The sequence below is a fragment of the Rhinolophus ferrumequinum genome, chromosome 5, assembly GCF_004115265.2.
Source record: "Rhinolophus ferrumequinum isolate MPI-CBG mRhiFer1 chromosome 5, mRhiFer1_v1.p, whole genome shotgun sequence".
Taxonomy (NCBI): Eukaryota; Metazoa; Chordata; class Mammalia; order Chiroptera; family Rhinolophidae; genus Rhinolophus; species Rhinolophus ferrumequinum.
The window spans coordinates 86,343,657-86,369,574 of record NC_046288.1 but is presented as its reverse complement, the minus strand read 5'-3'; the positions used below and the strand labels follow the sequence as shown (position 1 = coordinate 86,369,574).

The window sequence follows — 25,918 nt, the reverse complement described above, 5'->3', positions numbered from 1 at the left end:
GAATACTAAAATTCAGCCAAAAGTTGTTTACATAAAAAAAATAATAATAATCATGACCAAAACCAAGTGTGATTTATCCCGGGAATGCAAAGTTGGTCCAACATCTGATAATCAATTCATATAATACATCATATTAATTCAGGTCAAAAAAACCCACCAAGGTTCTCTTACATGGACCGCCTAAGAGGCGTGCTGGGAGAAGCAGCAGCCTCTTCCTCTCAGCCATCGGCCCGGCAGCCGCAAAGCAGCAACCATGCGTGAGTGCATCTCCGTCCACGTGGGCCAGGCGGGTGTCCAGATCGGCAATGCCTGCTGGGAGCTCTCCTGCCTGGAACATGGCATCCAGCCCAATGGCCAGATGCCAAGTGACAAGACCATTGGAGGAGGAGATGACTCCTTCCACACCTCCTTCAGTGAGACAGGCGCTGGCAAGCGTGTGCCCAGGGCAGTGTTTGTGGACCTGGAACCCACGGTCATTGATGAAGTTCGCACTGGCACCTACTGCCAGCCCTTCCACCCCGAGCAGCTCACCACAGGCAAGGAAGATGCTGCCAATAGCTATACCCGGGGGCGCAGCTCCTGGCAAGGAGATCATTGGCTGTGTCTTGGACCGAATTCGGAAACTGCCGACCAGTGCACAGGGCTTCAGGGCTTCCTGGTTTTCCACAGCTTTGGCAGGGGAACTGGTTCTGGGTTCACCTCCCTGCTGATGGAACGTCTCTCTGTCGATTATGGCAAGAAATCCAAGCTGGAGTTCTCCATTTATCCAGCCCCCCAGGTTTCCACAGCTGTAGTTGAGCCCTACAACTCCATCCTCACCACCCACACCACCCTGGAGCACTCTGATTGTGCCTTCATGGTTGACAATGAGGCCATCTATGACATCTGTCATAGAAACCTCGATATTGAGCTCCCAACCTACACTAACCTGAATAGAGTGATAGGTCAAATTATGTCCTCCGTCACCGCTTCCCTCAGATTTGATGGAGCTCTGAACGTTGACCTGACCGAATTCCAGACCAACCTGGTGCCCTATTCCCGCATTGGCTTCCCTCTGGCCACATGTGCCCATCATCGCTGCTGAGAAAGCCTACCACGAGCAGCTTACTGTAGCAGAGATCACCAATGCGTGCTTTGAGCCAGCCAACCAGATGGGGAAATGTGACCCTCGCCACGGTAAATACATGTTGTACCGGGTGACGTGGTTCCCAAAGATGTCAGTGCCGCCATTGCCACCATCAAGACCAAGCCTACCATCCAGTTTGTGGACTGGTGCCCCACTGGCTTCAAAATTGGCACTAATTACCAGCCTCCCTTGTGGTACCTGGGGGAGACCTGGCCAGAGCACAGCGAGCTGTGTGCCTGCTGAGCAACACCACAGCTGGTGCTGAGGCCTGGGTGCGCCTGGACCACAAGTCTGGCCTGATGTATGCCAAGCATGCCTTTGTTCACGGATACGTGGGGGAGGGTATGGAGGAAGGGGACTTCTCTGAGGGCTGACGTGGCTGCCCTGGCGAAGGTTTTTGAGGAGGTTGGTGTGGATTCTGTTGCAGGAGAGGGTGAGGAAGAAGGAGAGGAATACTGAAGTTAATGTCACAAAGGTGCTGCTTTCACAGGGAAGCTTATTCTGTTTTAAACATTGGAAAGCTGTGTGGTCTGATCAGTTCATTTGTATGTAGCAGTGTATACTCGCATACAATTACTGGCCTACGCTTTAAAACACGACGCTTTGTTACAGACCCAACCTGTCCATTTCTCTGATGGGTTTGAATAAAATATTCCCTGTCTTAAATGAAAAAAACAAACAAACAAACAAAAATACTGCCACCACATGATCATCTTATTAGAGGCAAGAAAAGCATATGACAAAACCCAAAGACTTTCCTAATAAAAGCACCCAAAAAATTAGGAATGGAATGGAACTTACTCAATCTGATAAAAGACATATACGAAACACTCACAGCTGACGACATACTTAAATGTGGAACGTCGGATGCTTTCATCTTAAGACCAGAAACAAGACAAGGCTGTTTGCTCTTGTCACTTCTGTTTGGCATTCTAGCCAGGGCAATTAGGCAAGAAAAATAAATAAAAGGTATCTGGATTGAAAAGGAAGAAGTAGAACCGTCTCTTGGCAGATGACACGATCTTGTTGTCTTAGTTCATTTAGGAGGCTATAACAAACTGCACCGCCTTGGTAGCTTATAAACCACAGACATTTATTGCTCATAGTTCTGCAGGCTGGGAAGCCTTAGGATTGGGGTGCCAACAGGGTCGCCTTCTGGGGGCATGCTCTTCCTGGTTCACAGCCGGCATCTTCCTGCTGTGTGCTCACATGGGGAAGGAGTAATGGGTCCTCTTTTATAGGCACTAATCTCATTCCTGGGGCTCTGTCCTCATGAGCTGAGCACCTCTCAGAGCCCCTACATCCTAATATTGTCACTTTGGGGGTAGGATTTCACCATAGGAATTTGGGGGGAGACACGTTCTGACCATAGTACTTATGTATAGAAAATCCTGACGGATCCATACATACCTTGGGGGAAGAAAGTGCTAGAGGTAATAAGTGAGTTCATCAAGGTGCAGGTCCTAGAGCACTACCCAAACTTCAGGTGTATTTCTATACACTAGCACTTCAAGTCCAAAGATGAAATTAAGAAAACAATTCTATTACAGCAGCATCAAAAAGAATAAAATAGTTGGGAGTAAATGTAACAAAAGAAGTGAAGACTTACATATGCTGAAAAACTTCAGAACACCATTGAAAGAAATTAACTTAAATAAGTGGAAAGACATCGCTTGTTCATGGATTAGAGAACTTAATATTGTTAAGATGGCAGAACCCCCCAAATTGATCCAGAGTCGTCATAAGCCCTAGCCAAATGCCAGCTCCTCTTTTTGCAGAATTAACATGCTGATCTTAGCATTCATGTGCATACTCAAAGGACCAGAATGTGAGACAGTCTGGTCCTGACGTAGGGCAGTTGTATGGATCAATCGAATAGAGTGTGGAAACAAATTCACACATTTATAGTCAAGTAACTTACAACAAAGGTGCCAGAACAACTCAGTGGGCAAAGAATAGTCTTTCAGTACATGGTGCTGGGACAACTGGATGTCCACACGCAAAAGAATGAAGCTGGACCTCTATCTCACACATTTCAGATGGGTTAAACAGTTAAATATAAGAGCCAGAACTATAAAACTCTCAGAGACAATCTCTAAAGTGTAAAGCTTAGGTGTAACTCTTCAGTGTAAATCTTCGTGACCTTGGTTTAGACAGTGGTTTCTTAGGTATGACATCAAAGGGACAGTAACAAAAGAAAAAATAACTGGGTTTCATCAAAATTAAAAATTTTGTGCTTTAAAAACTGCTATAAAGAAAGTGGAAAGACAGTTTACAGCATGGGAGGAAACAGCTGCAACCGAGCACCTGGTTTGGGTCTGGAATCCAGGGTATATAAAGAATTTTTACAATCCAGTGATAAAAAGACAACCCGATTTTTAAAAAATAGTTAAGTATGTGTATTTTTTAACACATGAAAATAAGAATATTTATGCAAAATTAATCTACCTCTCCCTCCCCACCAGTGGTCCAAAACTTGGAAAACAAGGCACTGAGTCATTTGGTAAATTTGCCCTGGCAACTACCTATTCTGAAAAGTAATTCTTGTTCCTTACTTGAAAGCCCCAGCAGGAGTCTGTTCCACCATCGTTATGCTCAGAGCACCAGGCTGGTTGTGCTGTACCTTAGCTTGCACACCTTAGCTTGCCTTAGCTCACCTCACCTCTCTGTTCGTGGAGGATTACAAGCATTGCATTTCTTTTTTGTGGGAATGAATTTTGATTCATACAAATTTCTATTAACGAGTTGCTGAAAAAAGGATCTCTACTTGGAGTTAATCATCAAACAGTTTTAATCGAATTAACCTGCAGTTCAGCTTCATAAAATTGAGAGCTTTGGAGGGGAAATACTGAAAGCTAGTTCTTAAAAATACGTATTTTTGAGACAGTTTTGGGTTTTAATGGCTTTATCTTCTGTGAAAATTTTGTCATTTCCTGTTGTCTCCTATGCCTGGAACAACGTATTTGTGGAATAAACGAATGAACAGACGTCTTTTCCGAAATGGTAAAATGAACGGACCCATCTTACCCTTGCCCTGTAGAAAGAAACTGGTCTTGGGAGTCCCGAGGGCGTGCATCAGTCTTGGCTCTTCCACTCTTTGCTGCGGCGATGGAACGTTCTGTAGCCTCCTGAGCCCATCCGCTTGCGCGGTGCTGATGTTTGATGACATAATGTGCATGTGGAACGGCCTCACTTGTATTACGTAGTTTAAGTGGCAGCTATTAATCATTATAAATGATAACAGTATTGTTGTTTTGGGGAGAAGTGTGAGCTTTGTCATTGTATATTTCTACTAACAGTTCAGCTTCTTCGATGAACTAGCCGCTCTGATTTATAGAAAACACCAAGTTTAGCCGTGGTAACTGGCTAAACCACAGTACCACAGTCAGAAATCACTCCGGAATGCACTTCTCATTTCTAATGACAAATTAAATGTACAATTGAGTGTGATCAGGGTTTGTTTTTCAATAAAGCTGAACAATAGTTTTGGGATGGGTTTTCTTTTTCCAGAATTCTCTGGATAAGGGTTAAGGGAATGGGAAACTGACACGTAGGGACGTATTAGTGAGAATATAAAATGATAGAGCCTTTCTGTAGGCCAGTTTTGTATCAACCTTTAAATATCAACATTTAAAATGTGTGTATCCTTTGAGCAAGTAGTTGTAGGAATCGTTCCTATGAAAACACATTTGTACAGAAATGTCCATGGCAGTGGTATTTGCCCTGGAGAAAACTGGCAGCTGGAATGTTTAATGGGGGCAGATCAACCCAGACTCTGGAAAACCAGGCTGTCATTAAAGAAAATACAGTAGCTCTCTTGTGTCAGCACATACTTAAAAACCTATATAAAACAAACAAACAAACTATATGGATGGCCCCAGCTTACAGCGGTTTGATATACGAGTTTTTGACTTTACAATGGTGTGACAGCAATATGCATTTAATAGAAACCGTACTTCGCGTTTTGATGTTTTCCCGGGCTGGTGACATGCAGACCGATTGATCCTCTTGGGTTGCTTTGTGATCACGAGGGCAAACCACCAATACTCTCCAGTGTGCTGTGTTGCCAGCATCTTTTGGATAGTGTGCTTTGTATTTCTGCATCCCATCATGTCTACAAATGCCCGTCTGTGTCTCCTCTTCCTGGGGAGAAGAGGAAGGCAGTTACTCTCGAGGTGCAACTCAAGATCATTGCCCAACTGTGGGCTCATGTCCGTGTCCTGAGCACGTTTAAGGTCGGCGAGGCTGAGCTGTGAGGTTCGGTAGGTCAGATGTAGTCAGTGCATTTTCGACCTATGGTATTTTCAACTTAGGATGAGTTTGCTGGGATGTAACCCCATCATAAGTTGAGGAGCATCTGTATATAATTTTTATTCCATTTATATGTGGAAAAAGTGTGTATTCCTGAAGATTTGCAGGTGTGTGTGTGTTTGCGTTTTTAATTGTAAGAAAAATATAACATGAAATTTGTCATCTTAACCATTTGTAGGTGTCCAGCTTAGTGGCACTAAATACACACTGTGTTATACATCCATCCATGCTGTCATCTCCAGAACTTCTTCATCTTGCAAAACGGAAACTCTGTGCCCATGACAACAACCCACCATCCCCACCCCAGTCCGTGGCACCCACCGTTCTTTCTGCCTCTTAATCTAAGTGCTCTGGGGACGTTATATAAGTGGAATCATACAGAATTTGTCCTTTTGTGTCTGGCTTATTTCAAGTGGCATATTATCCTCCAGGTCCATCCCTGTTGTAGCAGGTGTCAGGATTTCTTTCCTTCTTAAGGCTGAAGAATATATTCCATTGAATGGATGGACAACATTTAGTTTATCCATTCATCTGATGATGTACACTTGAGCTGCTCCCACCTTTGGCTGTTGTGAGTTGTGCTGCTGTGAACTTGGGGGTACAGTATCTCTTGGAGATCCTGTTTCCCAGTCTGTATCGATGTGCACAGGGAAAGATAGACAACACTGAACCCCGGAAAACGACACGGGGCCGAGTGAAGGTGGGGCTTTGACCTGTTATTTCATGCACTTTCTGTTTCGTTTCTTTCCAATAAGCATTAGGTGTTGTTCACAGCTGGTAAACTATAGAATCACTAACTGTTCTGTGTTTGGTTTGTGCCACATGCAGGGTTTGGTGGTTCTTTTACCAGAAGTGCCTCCACGTGTGCTGAGAGAATGTAGACTGAGGCTGAAGGAGGATGACCCTCCCAAAGAAGCCTTCGAGGCCTGCATGAGGTGAGTGGTCTGCCCAGCCTGCGGCTGTGTAGCTCAGACATTTGTAACATAACTAAAGAGCCATAATCACTGGCACTGTTTGATCTCGAATAACTTTAGTTTTACTGTTATGATTAAGGTTTAATTATAGATACATTTGAAGGAATTTTAGATTAGAAATAAAAAGAACTTGATACCTGTCTGATGATAATTGTTTAAATTATGCCAATTATTTAAATTATAACATACCTATGGGTTTATTCCTATGTCTTTTCCATAACAAATAGAGGCGATTTTGCATTTTACTTAGAGAAAGTAAATTAAAACTAGTTGGGCTTTCTTTTTTGATAACTACTAATTGTAAGCAATAGTTTTGTTATCGTTGTTGCTTCTATTGTGCATGTTACATGGTTCCCTTTCTGGTGCGCGGCCTGGGTGGGGCCCGCAGGGGCTTCTCGGCATGGCGTAGTTCTCATCCGAGGCCTTTCCAAGTCAGGACGGGGTCTTTCTCTAGGGAGAGGCAGATAAGGCGCAGCCATTACACACCCACAGGTGACACACTGGGTGGCTCCCGTTGTGGACAGCTTGGCTGGCTCCTGGCCCTCTCTGCTTGTGTCTAGTGTGAAGAGGTTCCCGTAACATGGTTTCTTAGATCGAGGCACTTGCTGAAAACTTCTTTTCTCCAGACCTTTGCCACATGGGACAGGAAAGTTCTCAGCAGAACCTTTGGCTAAATTCAGCTTCCTTAAGTACATAGGAAGAAAGAACGGTTTCTGAACTGACCTGGTCCAAAACATTAGTCCTTTGTATGTTTGTGCAAGCCGTCGGTGTCACTTGGTGACTCGTTGAGCTGATGTCTGTGGAGGCCCACCCTGGGTCAGGACCTGGATGGCCCTGAGGCTGCCGCAACAAAGCCCCACAAACCAGGCGGCATCAAACGACAGGCGGGTATGGTCTCACGGTCTGGCATCTGGAAGTCTGAAGTCAAGGTGTCAGCGGGTGATGCGGTCGCAGAACGCCAGGAGGGGGCCTTCCTGCCTCTTCCAGGTCCCTGTGGTGGCTGGTTTTCCTCAGTTGTCCTTGGCTTGTAGCTGCAGCATTTCAGTCTGCGTCTGTCGTCACATGGCCGTCTGCGTGCCTCTAGCTCTGTGTCCTCCTCCTCTTACAGGGACACTGGTCATATTGGAATGGGGCCCACCATGCTCCACATGACCTCATCTTAACCAATTCCATCTGCAGTGACCCTGTTTCCAAATCAGGTCCCATTTTCAGGTGCAGGGCTAGGCCTTCGCATCTCTTTGGGGGATGCATTTCAACCCATAATAGTTTCCTTCTATGAGTTGAGGTTATAGCAGAGAACCAACAAAAATGAAAGCCTGCTGGCTTGAGTTTATATTCTTTCATGCCTTACGAAAATATATGCCAGAGCCTTGGTGTATTTACTCCTTTTGGAAAACATTAAGCACCTACCACGTGCCTGTCGTTGATCTGGGGTCTGGGAATGAAGCGATAAGCAACAATGACTCGGCCCGTCACCCTCAGGGAACTTATGACCCAGTGGATGGCAGAGAAATCTGTATTAGTTTCCTGTCGGCTGCTGTAACAGATGGCCACAAACGTGGTCTAAAGGAACACACGTTTCTTCTCTTACAGTTCTGGAGGTCAGAAGTCTGAATGTTGTGTCATTGGCAGAAACCACGGTGTCAGCGGGACTCTGCTCCCCTTGACGCTCTAGGGGAGAATCCGTTTCCTGCCTTTCCAGCTTCCAGAGCTGCATTCTTTGGCTCAGGGCCCCTTCTTCCATCTTCAGAGCCAGGAGAGTAGCATCTTCCAACCGTCCCTGCTTCTGTCTTTATGTAGCCTTTTCTTGCTCGGTGTGTGTCCACATGTCCCTCTGCCGCGCTCTCATACGGACACTGGTGATTGTATTCAGGGCCCCTCTGAAGAATCCAGGATTGCCCCCATCTCAAGATCCTTTGTTCAGTCACACCCAGTGGGAGGAATCACTGATTGCCAGGACCGGTCCCGCTCCCGAGTGATGGGGTCTCACAGGCCTGTGCCTCTTGTCACTGGGCTGTAGTTTTCCTTGTGGCTCGGAATTCCAGTTTCTAGCAGTTGATGTCATTTAACTTACCTAGTAATTGCACCTTGTGTTTTCGTAATCTGGCCTTTCACCCCTAAGAGCATCTTTTCTCTTTTATAGTTACTGTGTGCTCCCCCATTCTAGCCTTATGATTTTTTATTGATGTATCTGTTGCTAGATTTGTGTGCCCTTTTTTTTTTAAGGAGGGCGCAGCTCACAGTGGCCCATGTGGGGATCAAACCGGCAACCTTGGTGCTACCAGCACCATGCTCTAACCAACTGAGCTAATTGGCCACCCCTGATTTGGATGCATTTTTAACTCTCTGATTAAGCAACTTTTTAAAATTCTGTCCTGTGTTGAAAATATGGGCTGATGTACATGACTGTATTGCACTAATCAGAAATTCTGCCTTCTTCTCTGTGCATGAATTTCAAGATAGGAACTTAAAGTTACCAATGTTTAAATAAGCTCTGATACTCAGGCATCTATCTGTTTTGATTAGTTCATTTGGCTGATGACTGTTCACTCTCTAGTGTCTCTTTATTAAGTGTCTCTGTTTGCCATCGACTGTGCCAGGCCTGCCTAATGGGGACTTCAGCATAATACTGTGAAGAAACGAGGAGTTTCCGTGTCTTGTGTTATCCTGCTCGTTTCTGTATTGTTACAACCTCTATTTCCCCAAAGCCTTGTGTTCTCATTTGGGTCCTGGAATCCTGGTGCTGGATGGGCAGGAGCGGTCCTTTCTTGCCACCTGTGGTTTTCCCTGCACGTCAGCACCTCCCAGGTGAGCGTGTTGAAAACCAGCATTGAACTGAGGCAGTTCTACGTGTCAGAATGTTTGCACAGTGTGTGCAGTAGGTTAGTTTCCCAGCCTGGAGCAGTGGTAAGGCGTCTGTTGTTTTCAGGTCAGGAGTACTAGGAAGTGATATTGAGAAGCACTGGTAAGCTGATGGTGGGCATTAACTTTGTGAATATATATAGACTATGAAATATAAAATTTGATAGGATAAGTTGGTATTTGTGTCGTCCTTCTCATGGAAATACTTAAATACCTTTATATGTAAAGATGATTTAACCAAGACAATGGTATCAGAATCCTTTAACTGGTTCAGAAGCGTTTGGAATTGAGCTGCCTACATGCTGACACGAGCAAGGGGCCCCCCAAGGCCCTCCTCTCCCTCCGCTAGGAGATGAGCTGGTCGAGTAGCCCCCAGAACAGTGCGTTAAGTTCTAAGATCGAATGTAGCAGCGGTTTCAAACCTTTTCTCTCAGGACCCTGGTATACTCTTAAAAATGATTGACCCAAAGAGCTTTAGTTTATGTGGGTTATGTTTTAAAAAAATAAGACACAAACATTCCACTGTCAAAGCAGTGATGTTGTCCCCCGTCTCATGACCTCTGGGAAACGCTCTGTGAGAATGAGGTTTTAAAAGACACATAAGGCCTTGCTATTACTGTAAATAGTTTCATTATTGAATATTCCCGGGAGGGTGTTGGAATCTTCAGGGATCCTCAGAACACGTTTTTCCTCCAGCATCCAGCACAGTGCTTGCGTCTACTCAGTAGATGTTTATTAACTAATGAGCTGTCCCTTAGCTACGCCCCCAAGGAGGCATTTCATTACTTCTATAATAAAATTATGAATAAATAAAACCTAAGAGGCATGGCTAATTGCATAAAATTGCTTTAAGAAATGTATAGCGTAGAATAATTTATTAGGTGCTTTCTTTTCAGTGTCAAAAAAAGATTGTGTCACATATTAACATTTTCTACCTTATTACTGTTATCATTTAGACATTCCAATTTTATTTATAAAATGTTTACATTCCCTCCTGAAATATACATCCCTGTGCACACGTGTGCAAGGGCATACACATACTTTGAATACACTTCAAACTGTTGTCTTTTTACTGGTTGATTCTTTTTAGCAAGTAATTATTTCTCTGATGTTCATATACATAAAAAGAACCTCTGACTTTGGGAGGGTTAAATTGACTGCATTTCTTTTGAATTCTTGCCTTCATATTTTCACTGATAGTATTAGAAACCATTGTGGAAAATTCGTTATTTTCCACAATGCAAAATTCATTATTTTGAATCGTGTATGGTTGACTATATTTTGAATTGTGTATGGTTGACTTTGCCATATTAGGTGCTCATTAGTGCACTAACTAACACACAATTGTTTTCATATTGTAATGCAACACAGGTATATAAATGCATAAAATCTTTTTCTAGAGTTGTCCATAGCTACTTAAGTGGAGAACCATTTGAAGAATACCAAGAAAGCCCATATTTTTCTCGATTTTTACAGTGGAAATGGCTGGAAAGGTATGTTCTAACTTAAAGTTCAATGAGAACAAGTAGTAACTTCTCATCATACATACCGAGTGATGTATACTTTTCCGTCTGTCAAAAAACTATTGGCAATCTTTTGTTGTATTTGGTATTTTTGTACAGAAATTATTAATGTGTATTATTCAGTTTATTCTCATTCAGTTGACTCTGTTCTTTTTTTTTAAAATGGCGGTCAGCCCCGTTGGTGCAGTAGTTAGGAAATAAAACATATCCTAGATTCACAGAAACATAATCCAATACAGTGTTTGCGTCTTCGTGGTCTCAGCCTCCACTCGCCTGGTGCTAACTGTGTGGCCTCAGGCAAGCAACAACCTTTATGAGCTTCAGGTCCTTGTTCATAAAATAGAGGTACTTACAATCCACTCTCGTGGACTGGAGGGTCACCTGAGAAATGTGTGAGATGCTCAGCCGTGTCAGCTGCCATCAGTAGTGTTGTTGTTATTACAATTATTATTGATTGATCAGATTTTCAGATCTAGTTCATACATGTGTTTTTGACATGTTGGGTAGTCTCCTGTGAGGTCCTTTTTTCAAAGGACAGAGCGCTGTAGATATGTAGATACGTCCTTTTCCTCAGGAGCTTTCTGACAGGCCTAAGAGGTGCGCCTCAGAGACATAAAGTGCCTCACTGTGGGTCAGCTGCACATGTGTCTTTCGTTAGTAAAGGTAACTGGACCGTTCTGCACCTGTCTTAAGAATTTTCACTCAATCTTAGCTGTTCTGTGGGCTCCTTTCTCTTAGTGCAGCTGAGAGCTGTCCACTAGAGGGAGCCACGGTCCCTGAGCGCCGGCGCCGTGGGCCTGGCTCTCCCCTTGACCTGTGTGGGTCCATGAATAAGGCTAGGACAAAAGCTAGGCTTTTCTGTTTTAAAGTAACAATGTGATGTGAGACCTGAAACTTTTCTTTTTTTAATTAGGCAACCAGTAACAAAGAAAACATTCAGACACTACAGAGTTCTAGGAAAAGGCGGATTTGGAGAGGTAAGTGCTGTGGGGCCACTCCTGAGCAGTACCTGTAGAGCCGTAGGCAGCGAGGTAATTGAAAGACGTCTTCCCAGCACGTTCGTTTCCTTACTGTGTGTTTGGGGAATCGTTTTAGCCAACCAGGAGAATTAGCATTGAACTGGGAGCAAAAGGTACTTTGCTACAAGCTTTCAAAACATTAGGAGATCTAGAAAAAAAATTCACATCTTTGTGATTTTACCTTTGACTGCATATTTCTTAAAGAACGTTTTCACCTATTTAATGTTCAAGCTTAGTCAGTTTGTCCTGATAGAAAAGATTATTCTGTTTTTATACTGTGGAATTTCTGTTACTGTATTTCCATGATTTACAACTAGTCTTCAAGTTCGTGTAGTACAGAGTACCTTATTAAATATGCTTATTTAGCTCAGCTCATTTTGGACAAATATGGCCCTCACACCTACCTCCAAAGGTGTTAGGAAATCTATTAAATTTGGGAAAATCCTGAGGAAACTACTGGCAAATTCATGAGAGATGGCCTTTAAATATGACGCCCTCCTAGATAAAGACCCCTGTGGTAGGTGGACAGACTCTCGCGCTTCTGTTTCGGCGATTTAAAGGGATATTAACTGCCTCGGGAATTATCTAGAGTGGTCATAGACAGCTCCAGCAGTAGTGAGTACCCAGAGATGGAGAACCAGAGGGGAACTGAAACTGGATGTGTGGTCACAAGAAGTGACCCTGCCTGCGTGTGTTTGTACCACACATGCTCCCCAATTCCAAGTGAAGGCTCACCCTTCCCATGAGCTGGAGTGCTGACCCAAGAGGTAACACACTACGGGAGATCTGCCGTATGGGTGCTGTTTGGCGGGCTAAGAAATCGGTCCCCGTGGCCATGGCTTGAGGACAGGGAGCATGTTGTGCCCCAGGCATGCTCTGGGGACCTTTAGAATGTTTGGCGTAACCCAGCCAAGTACTCACTGTGACCCTTTCTATGTGTGTGGAAATTTTCATTATCTAAATTTAAATAATATATAAATATTACTTTAAGTAGAGTAAATGTATGAAAGTCTACGAATGCTATGAAATATGTTTCCTTATATTCTTGAACTTTAAAAAAAAAATCATGACTCTAGTTTCCAAAAGTTTGTTCTTGTCTTTTTCCAAAAAGGAAAAAGACATGGGGAGATATATTTAGATTAAACAGATGCACCATGGTCAGTATGAACAAGTTCCATTTGTCCACTGTCTCAGAGTTTATTAAGCACAGTGCAGTCTCTGGATCGTCCCAGCTCCTTTCATAGCTGAGAAAGCTAGGGGAAGAAAGAGCTGCCTCAGAAACTCCGAAGTGTCCGCGATTGGAGTGGCCTTGGCTTGTCCGAGTCTGCTGCTCTTTCCCAGAGGGGTTGTTGTGAAGGACACCGTTTTCTCCATGTAGCCTAAGAAGTGTTAGGTATATGTAAACCTTTTTTTTTCTTTTTTAAAACTAGGTTTGTGCCTGTCAAGTGAGAGCTACAGGGAAAATGTATGCCTGTAAAAAGCTAGAAAAAAAGAGAATAAAGAAGAGGAAAAGTGAAGCTATGGCTCTAAATGAGAAAAGACTCCTAGAAAAAGTGCACAGTAGATTTGTAGTAAGTATGTCCCTGTTTGTTCTCCCTGTGGTGGCTTCACGAGTAGCAATTTGCTCAGCCGACGGCTGCCACGCTCCCCTTCAGGCCAGCTATGGGCGGTGCGTGCCACCTTTCAGGGATATGTGCCAGGCACAGCTTTGTTTCAGTAACCGCCCTCTTTTTTTCTTGGTTTTTACTGGACACAAACAAAACAGCGGCGATCTTGCCTGAACCTGTGATTTCTGACAAACCCTTTGCGTTCTACCACACCCACACGCGTGGCGTTGCTGCCAGGTGCCCTTTGCCCTCGTTGGTGGCAGCCAGAGCTTCTCCTCAGTTCGCTGTCAGCCTCCAGCTGAGCACTCTGGCTGGTGGGGACCCTCTGACCACCAGCTGAAGACGCTTCTCTAGCCTGCAGTCTGTTTCCGTCTTCGTCCTCTTTCTGACTTGGCCCTCAGTTAGCATAGCCCAATCGAATGAAGCCTCAGATCCCACCTTGACTGTTGCGGGTAAAGATGGATGGTCTGGGGTCTGGGATGAGTTCAAGACCCGTTCTAGGCCGTAGGCCTTGCGTTAACATGTGCTTTTCACCTCCAAACCCAGCTTCTCGCCAGCTAACTACACATTTCCTGTAGCATCTACTGCAGTATGAAGGTCTAGGTGAAGGTAGAGAGTGAAAGATAGTATGTAGGATGATTTGTCATGTTCGATAACTTCTGCCAAGTCATTTATTTCTCAGTTCTGAGGCCAGCTGCTTTGTGCTGGGGGACAGACGTTCCCCAAGAGTGGACAGCCATCATCTACATTGAATAGCGATAGTTTATGTGTGTAGTATGTCAGGCTGACGTGTGCTACCTGGACATCTTTGATAAAATGGGCTCATCTTGGAGTTGCTTTACACATATTTGTGTAACTACCTTGAAACACAGAAATCCACAATCTAGCTTTGTGAAAGGGACGTAAATAGTAATAGCTTATTTAAATGAAATGTTTGGGTTTCTATATTCTTGGCTGCTGCCAAGGAACCTAGAAGTACTTTCCTTCCCCTTCATTCTGTTTTCTTCTCCTGCTTACGATTGGTCAGCGGGTCCTGACCTGTACCTGGGTCATGCTCATCCGCTCCTCTTCCCACTGCTGGCCTGACCCACAGCATGGTTGTGTGTAGATGGTCCAAGTTGCTAAACACACGCCAGCCACAGACAAATAGAAAAGGAGAATTTTTAATTGATATCAGTTATGATAACATCTAGAAACATTACAGTTGAGGCGAAAATCAACTGTTGAATGAAAATGTTTAAGACTTCTACACTGAGAAGTGGAAACACAGTAAGATGTGACAAACCTAAGCAAATAGAGGGAACCATGTTATGGGTTGGAAGACAGGGCTGTGAGCATGTCAGCTCTTCCGCAAAGTGATGTGTAGACTAAATGAATTAAGTGCAGTCCAAACTCCCAGCGGGGTGTGTGTGTGTATGTGTACAAATCAGTAGGAAAGTAGACACAAAAGTTGAACAGGCACTTACTTGGTAAAAGAGGTTCCCGATGGATAATAAGTGTGTGAAAAGTTGGTGAAGGGTCCCCCGTGTTTGCGTGTAGGAGGAGTGCACATGCGGACCCAGGAGAAGACGCTTAGCCTGATGGTATTGACTGACAGCAGGTAGGGGGGCGGGGAGGGCTGCCACTGGCGGGAGCGCTCCACTCGCTATGCGGTGTCCGGGGAGCGCGGAGTACCCACGCCTGGTGATGATGACGGTGATGAGAGCGTGGCTCTGAGGAGTCATGGTCCCAAGTGTCTGTGAAGTGTTGCCACCTGCCCGCTTAGGCGTCGTCAGTCTGTCCGTCAGTAGAGCTGCCGTGAGAGCCTCCACAGGCACAGGTCCCAGAGCCCGTGGCGCGGGGCACCGGGTCCTGAGGCAGGTGCAGGGTGTCCGGTGTGCGTCCCGTCACAAGCCCGCCGGCGAGTGAGCGAGCGAGCAACGGGGCCGTGTCTTGTCTGTGTCCTCTAGGTGAGTCTGTGCTACACCTACGAGACCAGGGACGCCCTGTGCCTGGTACTGACCATCATGAACGGAGGCGACCTGAAGTTCCACATCCACAGCCTGGGCAGCCCCGGCCTGGACGAGCGCAGAGCTGTATTCTATGCTGCCGAGCTGTGCTGCGGCCTGGAGGATTTGCAGAGGGAGCGCATTGTGTACAGGTAAGAGCCGTGTCTCCTGGGCCCGGAGAGGCTGGCTGGGGGCCCGGGCTGCCCGCTCGCTCAGTGCCGGCGCTGTGGCCGGTCGGATGGGCCTTGCTTTTCCTCTCAGTCCTTTTCCCTCTCTAATAAGTAGTTTTGTTCGTTAAGTGGAGCACATATGGGCAGTGCTACTCACGTAAGCTTGAGGACCCATCGGAGATTTTTAGACATTTCGCCTCCAAGGACAGCATAACAATTAAATGTCTGAACATTTTATTTTAATATTTTTGCATCTTAAATGTAGTGAAGAAAGTTAATTTCATAGTTAGAACTAGTTCAGTGTGATCGGAGTATTAAGTTGGAATGGAAGCGGCCCCCACTGCGCTCTGGGTGCCGGCTCCTGGGGCCCCGTTCTCTTCATTCACCTCGTGCTCACCTACCGCTGCCCGCAGGCCACTTCCTCCAGACGTCGCCAGCCGTGCCCTTTGTCCTGAAATGCCCAGGGGGCTGTGTGTCCCTTGCCCTCATCCTCCCCATCCAGTGGGCCACCAAATCGCTCCAGAATATTTCCCTCTTTATCTCTAGGGTCGCTGGCTTAGTTCATGTCTTTCGCAGGCCGACCTATAGGACCTGGTCTCCCTATCGCCAGTCTTGCCTACTCCCTCCTCCGTGAGACTGACAGCAGTGGCTTTCTGTAGTGCAGGTCTGATGCTGTCACGTCGTCCCCAGTGTGGGGCCCTGTGTAATGCCATGCCCCCCTGACCTCCAGCCCGTGTCCTGCCACTCTCCAGGTGGGCACCCTCTCTTCTTGTCATGTGCGTGTATTTGTGGCTCCCAGTACCTCTGGCGCCCTCATCCCTTTACCCCTTTGCACATGCGGTTCCTCAGTTGATGCCTTTCCTCGCTGCCCCTCTTCCTTCCCTCTGAAACGCTCCTCCTCATTGTCCCCGAGTGGGCATGGCAATGCCCCGCCCTGACGGCACGGAGGCGTGCTGCCCCTCGGCACTCGCACAGCGCTCGTGTTGTCCCACCCTAGGGCTGGTCACGCCGGCCTGGGAGCTTCTCAGGAGGCCGTTAGCTCATCCATCCCTATTCTGATGACCTCCGACTTCTCTTTGTCTCACGTGGCCCACAGCCTTGTTACGAGTCTCTTGAGGTCCAGGTTCCAGGCTTCACCATGGGGCTGACATGGCCCCACTTTGAGTTGAGCAAGGGGTGCATTCTGTCCTGGGAACGATTCCTCTAGCACAGGGGTGTCCAAACTGTGGCCCGCGGGCCAACTGCGGCCCGCAATCCATTTTTAATTGGCCCGCAGCAAATTCCAAAAATATATTTAGTTTACTTAAATAAACCAGGTGAGGCAATACGTACTTCACCTCGAGTGAGTGGCCCGGCTGTTTGTGTATTTTACCGCAGATGGCCCTTGGTGAAAAAAGTTTGGACACCCCTGCTCTAGAGACAGAGGTGGTTGTCTGAATGGAGAATGCTTTGTCACCACATTTACAGGGAGAGACGGGTGACACTGACATGTGGGACAAACCTGTGAGAGCTTTGATTCCTGTTTCCGTCCTGGAGGAAATGACAGCTTCTTACAGTGAAGCACAGTTAAGCCCCCTCTGGTTGCTCCTGGTGTTCCGGTGTATGACTGGATCGGTGGGAAGAGTCTTATTTGCCCGTCCTTTCACGGCGGGCTCCCACTCGCCCTGCGGCTGAGCAGCTAAAGGTTTGGGTCGGCCTGCACGCAGTGGGGGCTGGACCACGTCTGCCCCGTCCCTCCCATGTCCACAACACCTGCCACCAGGAGGCACCCACTAGGTGTTTGCTGAATGGGTCACCCATGGCTTTCAGCCTCGAAAGGTGCATCTCCTTTACTCTAAGGACCTGTTAAAGCACCACTCGCATTTTTCAAAGGAAAAGTTTTGTGTCCTCTTTCTTGTTTTCAGAGATTGCCACTTAAGTTTTATCAGACCAGGTGCCAGAAAGATAATCTTCCTTTTTGTAGAGAGATGATACAAATAAAAATGCTTTACTGTTTCAGCAGTTCAAGGTCAGAGGGAGGAGGCATTCAGGAGGGGCTTTAAGCAGTCCTTAGGGGACGGATGTCACCAGGTGGAACTGAGAGCCCTGGGGCTGCCCCCCCCCCCACTCCCCACATGGAGCTGCCTCCAGAGTGCCTGCAGAGTGGAGCTGGCCACCCGGTGCTATGCGGTCAGGAGTCTAGCAAAGGGGTATCTGCATTCCAAGAGCAGTTAAACATCATGGGCTCCCAGAATTCCTTCCAGGATTAGTGCTTTAAATTGGGCCCAGGCCTGGTCACGGAAGGCTTCCTGGAGGAGCTGGAACTTTGGTTGCAGCTTGGAAAGATGGCTAAGATCTGAGCAGAGGGAGAGGTGGTTCTTCCTGGGGAGCTATGCATTGTGTTGTACCCTGGGGCAGGGAGCAAGGAGCAGAAGGAAGGAGCAAGCACGAGTTGGCTTTCTGTTGCCAGCCAGGCCCCATGCCTTTTTGCATGTTATTTGGAGAACAGGTTAAGAAGTTAGTAGAGCCATCGCAGCCTAGGGTCCTCTGCAGTCCTGTGCTGTTTGTTCAGGTAACTGCCTGACACAACATGGCGACAGATCACAAAGGAGACTCAGGAGCACTCCTGGGCCGGGCGGCTGCCCAAGCAGCACTTAAGGCAGCGGACAGCGGGAGGCCCAGGAAGCGGGCTCTCACCCAATGGGGACGTGCATGCTGTCAGTGCCACAGGCTGTGGTTTTAGGTTCTGGTAGGTTGTCATTCCCTTAGGTACCTACCTCTACCTATAACTGGCTTTGTCTGAAATACTCAGTGACAAAAAGCAAGTGAATGAAGTAAAGTGTATGTGTGGGGAGAGAATCTTGAGGGAAGAAAAGTATCATACTTTTCAGTGTAAAACCACCACTTATTCAGGAAGTTCAACCTTTTTCAATGAAAACAAAACAACAGTAATAAAACATGCACACGTGTGTGTGTGTACGTACGCACGCATGCAGATGCGTGCACATTTAAAGGCCAGCCAAGTGCTTTCACTCTGAAACTCCTACATGACATTTCAATTGCCTGTTCATTATGCAAAAGTCCAAAAGGAAACTGTTGCCTTTGGGGTTTTGAATGTCTTTTAAAAATTAACTTAGGAACATAGTCTCTGTAAAATCAGATGAACCTAAGTGCTCTTAGCTGGGATCAGGCGCCATGAGTCCTCCAACTCCACTGTCCTGCATCCTGACACCCGGGAATAACCAGTTCCTTGTAAGTGGCACTTGGGTTTCTGCACGGTATTTTCTTTTCATGTAAAAGCTTTCCCCAGACCAACCTGCAGCCTCAGGGAGGTCCTGGCTTGCTAGGAAATCAACATTCTTCCCTGTCTGCAGCCTCTCTGGGGATGCTGTATTTTGCTTTCTATTGTTTTGATAGTGTAATTTCTTCTAAATTACCAGAGTTATTTTTTATAACAACGTACAATATGTATGCACGTGGATGTGGCTAAAAACTATGAAAATTTTAAAGATTTGGCTTTTAAAAATGTTTTCAGTTTTACCGCTACGGAAAACAGTAGGGCGTTTCCTCAAAAAATTAAAAATAGAGCTACCATGCGACTCAGCAGTCTACTTTTGGGTGTACGTCTAAGGGAAATACGCACAGGATGTTGAAGAGATGTCTGCACCCCCACATTCACTGCAGCATGATTCACAAGAGCAAGACATGGAATAACCTAAGTGTCTGTCGGCGGATGACTGGATAAAGAAGAGGGGAGTGTACATTTGCACACACAGTCTTGGCTATTGCTCAGCCATGAGAATGAAGGCTGTCTTGCCATTTGCAACAGCATGGATGGACCTCGAGAGCATCAGACACAGAAAGGCAAATACTATGTGATATCACTTATATGTGGGATCTAAAAAAATGTCAAACTCATAGAAACAGCGTACAGAAGTGAGTACCAGGGGCTAGGGGGTGGAGGAAATGGGGAAAGGTTGGCCAAAGGGTACAAACTTTCAGCTGTAAGATGAATAAGGTCTGAGGATCTCAGGTATAACATGCTGACTGTGGCTGATATAATTGAAATTGACTATAGTCTTATAATTGAAATTTGCCAAGAGTAGAACTTAAGTGTTCTCACCAAAAAAATAACATAAATAGGTAATGGATATGTTCATTAACTAGATAGAGGAAATCTTTTCACAATTAAAAAAATAGTTTTTAATTTCATTGCATTTTCTAGCAATTTCAGAAACAATAGAAAAATATAAAACAGATAATAAATGGGGGAGGGGCTGACAATGCCCATGGTGGCCTTGACCCAGTGACCCCTGTCTGTCATGTTCCCAAAGGTCAGCTTCCAAACTGTGCCAGTAGCCACGTGTGTCGTCTTCTATCATGTACCTTTAAAGAGGAGCTCACACTGGGCAAGTGGGACCCCAGTTTTCTGTCTCTATAGATGTACTTTTTTTGCACATTACACATAAATGGGATCATGTGGTATGTGGCCTTTTGCATCTGGCTTTTGTCCACTAGCATAATGTTTTTGAGGTTCATCCATGTTTTAGCATTTACCAGCACCTCCCTCTTTTTATGGTGGAGTGATAGTCCATTGTCTGGATGGACCACGTTTTGTTTACCCATTTGCCAGTTGATGGACATTTTCAATTGTTTCCACTTTTTGGCTCACTCTTTATTGGTAAATTTTAAATGTAAGAGGGGAATTTAAAGCGTAGGAAGAGAAAAAGCAAGTGACCCCACAAGTCAACCAAGATCTCTAAAACGAAGGGGTGATGGGGTGGCCTGGCTCTCTATCTGTTCTTTGGCTGGCAGTGTGTTTGCGTTTAGTGGGTTTTTAAGATGTAAAATTACGGAAAGTCTGAGCTCCCGCCTCCCGCTCTCCTGGAAGAGGAAGGATGCAGTCTGCTGCTTCAGGAGGAGCAGGCGTGTTCTGGGTAATGTCTGTGGCTCAAGTCTTCTGCAAACAGCATGTCCCTGGAGGCTGCTGAGCTGCTGAGGTCACGAATCCACCGTGACCGGATGCCCACGTGTGGTTAGACACGGCAACCTCTGCACCGAGGAGCACACTGCACTGTGCGTGCCCCTGGCTTTGTTCCCATGTGTCACTGCGTTGAAAGAAAACCGCCCACTATGACATGAATCACAAAAATGCTGCTAGCTGTGCTGAAAATAGTTGCTAATATTTATTTATAGAACACGTGTCATTTCTGAGCACTTGGCATATGTTGTCATTTCATCCTCCCGTGGTCTGTGAGATACCACATCTATTTACATATGAGACACTGTCTCCTGTCACCTCCCTGGTGTGTGAATGATGGGCCAGCCAGGTCTTGCAATCTGTCTTTCATGCCTCGCTCTTTTTCCAAGGGGGCGGAACCTGAACCTTTCCTTGGCAACTTTGTCGGATTATTACATTTCCCAAGAAACTTGACTCTTTTTTAATTAAACAAGTTGTGAATCATGAAATTTCCACCCGTCTGGAATGCTATAGTTGGGAAATGGATGTTTAGCTGTGCCTTGGATCTCTCTGTAATGAATGAATTGTGGATCGAAAAGCAAATGGCACCTTCCCCACTGTATGAAGGAGAGGGGGTTGGTGTGCAGGAGAATATGGTGAGGGGACGCTCAGACTTCTAATTCCTTCAGTAGTGAACTGGGTCATACAGGCCATTGGACAGTATAGATTATCGTTCTCTCATGAGATTTAGCAGTAGCGGCAAGATTTATTCATTCATCCAGAAATCTGTATTGAACCCCAGATGTGTACATGCTGCGTGCTAGAACACTTTAGGGGACACATCCAGTTTTGAGGTCACTGTCCTCGGGAAGCTTGCACCCGAGGGTAGAAGAGCAATGTGCAAGTGGGCACGGAAGTGAGGTATAATTACCATTTACGAGAAGTGCTTCAAAGGATAATCGCTGTTTTCCATTCTTTTGAAACATGGAAGTTTATGTAAAGTAGGAACGACAGATTTCAGTGTTTCTAAGAAGTATTAATCTGTATATGACCCACATTCTTCTAGATTAGAAGTTTATGGTTCTCTAAAAACCGTAGTACCTAACAAAGCCATTTCCTGGTCGCTCTCTTGGGCAAGTCAGCCTTTCTGGACGGGCCCTGATTGACTGGGACCTCAGAGTCCTGCCCTGAGTCTAGTGAGAATATGTTCTTGAAGAATGTTTAAGGGGACACTTGGGGGTGAAGCAAAGTGACTTTTGCCTTTATTCCCTGGGCCTGCCCTTCCCCCTGTGTTGGGGGCTGTAGCTGGTATATTAAATTAAGAATCTGCAGATTATGACCTGGGAACGAGGCCCACGGGGGTGGGCAGGTGCTCTCAGCATCTGAGCTCCCACTTTGGGGATGAGAACACCTGGGCCATTTTGATGGAAGGTGCAGTTTTAGTACACAACACAAAGGAAGTAAAGTCACAAGATTTATTACTAACAGATCCTAGAAGGGGCGGAGTGGGGGGGCTGTTGAGCCAGGAGAAGGATGGACTGCCGTCTGTTCCAGGTGAGCAGAGACTGGAAGCACCTGTGGCTTACAGATGGTGGGGGCGGAGGTCACGGCTTTTCTCTGCTCAGCTCTAAGCGGTCACTGTGAAAGGTGCTCTGGGCAGAGTGAAGCAGGGCCTGGGAACGGAAATCCCGCGTGCAGGTCCTTGTCTGATGTCCAGACTCTGAACAGCAGGTTTGCCTGTCAAGGTTTGGGCAAAACTCAGAGGAGCAATTTTCTCGTCCCACCCCCTCCAGGAACATGCTCTGGGGGCTTTTGATTGGAGTGGAGCTGCTTTTCCAGACCATGTTCTCTATATTTCAGCCGTATCAGTTCCAGTTCAGCCCCAGCTGTGGAAACCTTAGCTGTGGCCATGCTGGCCCATGCTTTTCTCTGCCCCCGTCCTGCCTCACTCCCCAGTACAGGACCCCGTGGGCAGCACAGGGCATCAGAGAAGAGCAGGGCACTGGGACAGGCGTGGGCAGGGACACAGGAGGAGCAAGTGGGCCGTGAGCTGGGGCCAGGCAGCGAGTGCTTCGAGGCTCAGGCTCCAGAAATCATCTTCAGTTTGCCATCTTGTGACAGTTCCTGACCCGGGAGCAGGTTGGGAAATGGGATCTAGGTGGGAAAGTAGGTTTTTATCAGGAGAAGAGGCACGAAGCCAGCAAAACGAGCTTCCGGCAGACCAGGAGATGACTTACAACAGTGGGGGCACCACACGTCACATCCATGTTACACCAGGTCAGCAGGACAATATGGGGCGCGGGCTTGTCCTGGGTAAGGAGGCACCCGGACTCGCTTTTGTCCCCAGCTTCCGTCAGACCGTCGTGTTTGTGTTGCTGGCCTAAGATTCAGTCAGTTCTTCTCAGACCAGAAGCAGTTGAGAAGGTCATCCAGTGAACCCCTTCACCTGACAGTTGGGGAAACCTGGCCTGACAGTGATGAGGCCGTGTCCAGTGCCCTCCACACAGCAGGCACCCTGTGCCCAGCCTGGGACATGGTACCAGAGAACCATTACTTTGATGAAAGCCTGGAGAAGTTGTTTCTGAGGGGAGGTTCAAGAAACGTCACCACTTGGTAGCCCGAAGCTGTGACCCTTGGGTGCTGATACACACATGGTACGTGGGGTGGGAGTGGGGGCAGGAGCAAGTGCGACTTTGGGATGTGTCTGCTTGTCACTCAGCCTCCGCGTGGCCCCTTTGGTGCTCTGTGGAGATTTTGTGACAGTTGCAGCACAAGTCCTAGCCTAGTGAGCATTCGGTAGGTTAGCTGATGGGTATTATCACTCCTCTTGGTGTTTTGTGAGCTGTATACAGTGCGTCCCTTCAGAGCCAGCTCACGGCAGTGCACTGTGCCAGCTGGGTGTAGCGCTGGAGGGACAGCTCCGTGACCTGGTGACTTGAGGGCGAAGACCAGGTGCAATTCAGGCTCGAGTCAGCAGGGGTCCGGTGGGCCCACGATTTACATTCTCCTCCGCAGTGGTCCCGGCCCGCACTTAGACAGTGAGGGTTGGGGTTTTTGTTTAATACAGAAAGAAAAAAGGAGAAACAAAAACCCTCATCATGCCACCCCAAGATGTAGGAGCATGTGCACGTGGCCAGAAAATGCAACCCAGAAGCCGCCGTTCCCACCCTTCCGCTACCGTCCGTCTCCCCACGGAGGCCAGTGACAGCACGTGGGTGTCTCCACTCATGTAGTCACATCTCCGTGAGCTTCTAGTGGCAGGGTGACCTCTCCCTTCCTGGGGGTCTGCTTTCTGACCGAGGAGGCTCTGCACTGACGGCCTGGGGGTGTGCTGCGGGCTCTTGTTCTGGGGCTTTTCTGACCCATCCTCCTTCTGCCTTCCCCTGGTTGCAGGGGTGTCGGCGCTCGGCTGGCTTCAGCTCCCTCCTCTGTGGGTTCTGGTGATGTGACCACAGGTTGGGCGGATGCTCAGGGAGATGGGACTGTACTTAAAATCAGAGTGAAACATAAATCCTTTGAAAAACAATTTTTAAGGGAAAAAACAAAGTAACTTGAGATACTACACTTCAGATCGTTTAGTCCCAGTGATTTACCCTCATTGGCAGTTTGTGGCATCCCTGTGCCTTCACAATGGACTGCAATACAGTCTCTGCTGCTGGCCTCACTCACGCCCTGCGTGGCTGGAGGTGCCGTGGGTGTCGGTCACGCCATTCTACAGGGGAGACAGTAAGGGGAGACAGATTAAGGTCACACAGCTGATGAGGGGCGGAGCCAGGGTTTGAATCCATGTCTGTCTGGCCCCCAAACTGAGTTCTTCTAACGTGGGGACTGTTCGGTTGTCATTTTGCAAAGGATGCTAATGGCAAGAGAATTTGGAGACTTGTTCCTGACACTGGGCTGCACGTCTCATCACTGAAATGCCTTCGGGGAAGTGGGTAGTGTGCTGGAAGGCCCGCTGTGCACTGTCATCAGGCGCACCCCTCAGGTTGACTCCTGTCTCTCCACCTGACCACAGCCGTGGGACAACACGAAAGGCCCCTGACTTGATCCACAGACATGGCTTTATCTGCCATCTGGCCACTGCTCCCAGCATAGAGACGCCTGTGCTTATTTCTGCTGAGTGCTGAGGGATCGCAGACTCGACTTCTGAATAATGGAGCATTTTGTTGTTGTTTCTTCTTTTGTAGAGACTTAAAGCCTGAGAATATTCTCCTCGATGATCATGGTAAGTGAGTGAACTTTCACATTTAAAGTGCTGACTTTGTTGACACTGACCTGGATACAGTAAGTTGCTGTGGACTTAGCCAGTTAATGCAGAATAGAAACAATGGCAAACAGAGAAACTGGTAGGTGCTCCTTCAGAAGTGTAATGTAGGCCATTGTCATTCCCGGTGTTTAGACGGGAAGCACAGGTGGTCACAATTTCTGGTTAATAGTTGAGTTTTAGAAGCATGTCAAAGGAAAGTCAAAGGAAGAACATTTTCTCTCTCCTCTTTCTTGCTGTGGACCCACATCTCGCTTTATGCCTTAGGCATGTGTTTCCCTGCCCTTGTAAACATGGGTGCGCCGCTCTTGATGCTGCTGTCCTCTACAGAGCACATGTCATGGGCCGGGAGCGCAGGTGGCCCCGTGGGCTCCTACACTGGCCGTGGGGACCCTGTGCTAGTGGATGGGAGTGGCCCCTTGGGAGCTGGGTGACACCTGCATCAGGGAACGCGAGACTTGTTGCCAGGCCTGCCAGGCCTCTGGCTGGTGTATTACAAGTACGCAAATGAGTCCTGTTGGGAGGGGACTTTCTTTGGGTGAGTTTTGGGGCTGTCTGGGAAATCTAGTGGAGAGCATGATACAAGGCCAGCAGCACCCCGACAAGGGAGAGCGCAGGGCTGAGGCCAGAATCCTGAAGGCCGGCCACCGTGCGGCAGTTTCAAGCACAGACTCCTTTTGTTTTTCCGCCACGTGCTTTCCGCCTACTGTCGAGTTTACGCGTGAAACTCAAGGAAACTGTGAGGAAGCTCATGGATTCTCATTCTGTGGAAGGTGATACCAAGATTTGGAAGTGTCTTGCCAAGGTCATGTCCATGGCTTCTGGCTCCTAGCCTGTGGTTCATTTTTTTTTCTTCTTCTTTTTACCGCATCCCCTGTGATTGTTCATTCTTTGTGCTCTGCTGCTGCCCAGAGCAGGGGTTAAAACGGCTTAACAAAGGGAGGACGTACTCTGTGGAAATGGGGAGTAATGTCCAACATATCCTGATAAATAGAAAAAAGTAAGATACAGAACAGTGTATAGTCTGCTACCTTTTGTGTAAAAAAAAGGGGAAATGACGTATATTTGTATTGGCTTATCTACATGTAAAGAAACATAAAGGGAGAGTCATAAGAAACTAATAAGAGTGAAAAGA

General features: G+C 46.9%; 1 protein-coding gene and 1 pseudogene across 7 annotated transcripts in view; both read left to right on the top strand.

Annotated features, from left to right (window-relative positions):
- The window catches only part of GRK4 (G protein-coupled receptor kinase 4), a 59,906-nt gene that overhangs the window by 19,697 nt on the left and 14,291 nt on the right, over window positions 1-25,918 (top strand). For 6 of the 7 annotated variants that reach the window (XM_033105785.1, XM_033105781.1, XM_033105784.1 and 3 more), the window contains 6 exons: window positions 6,266-6,372; window positions 10,674-10,766; window positions 11,710-11,773; window positions 13,246-13,386; window positions 15,372-15,562; window positions 24,707-24,744. In XM_033105785.1, coding sequence (XP_032961676.1) covers window positions 6,266-6,372; window positions 10,674-10,766; window positions 11,710-11,773; window positions 13,246-13,386; window positions 15,372-15,562; window positions 24,707-24,744 — 634 coding nt within the window. The remainder of the gene's footprint in view (window positions 1-6,265; window positions 6,373-10,673; window positions 10,767-11,709; window positions 11,774-13,245; window positions 13,387-15,371; window positions 15,563-24,706; window positions 24,745-25,918) is intronic. The other variant, XM_033105783.1, reaches the window with a different exon arrangement.
- On the top strand, window positions 254-1,585 carry LOC117022131 (tubulin alpha-1A chain-like; annotated as a pseudogene).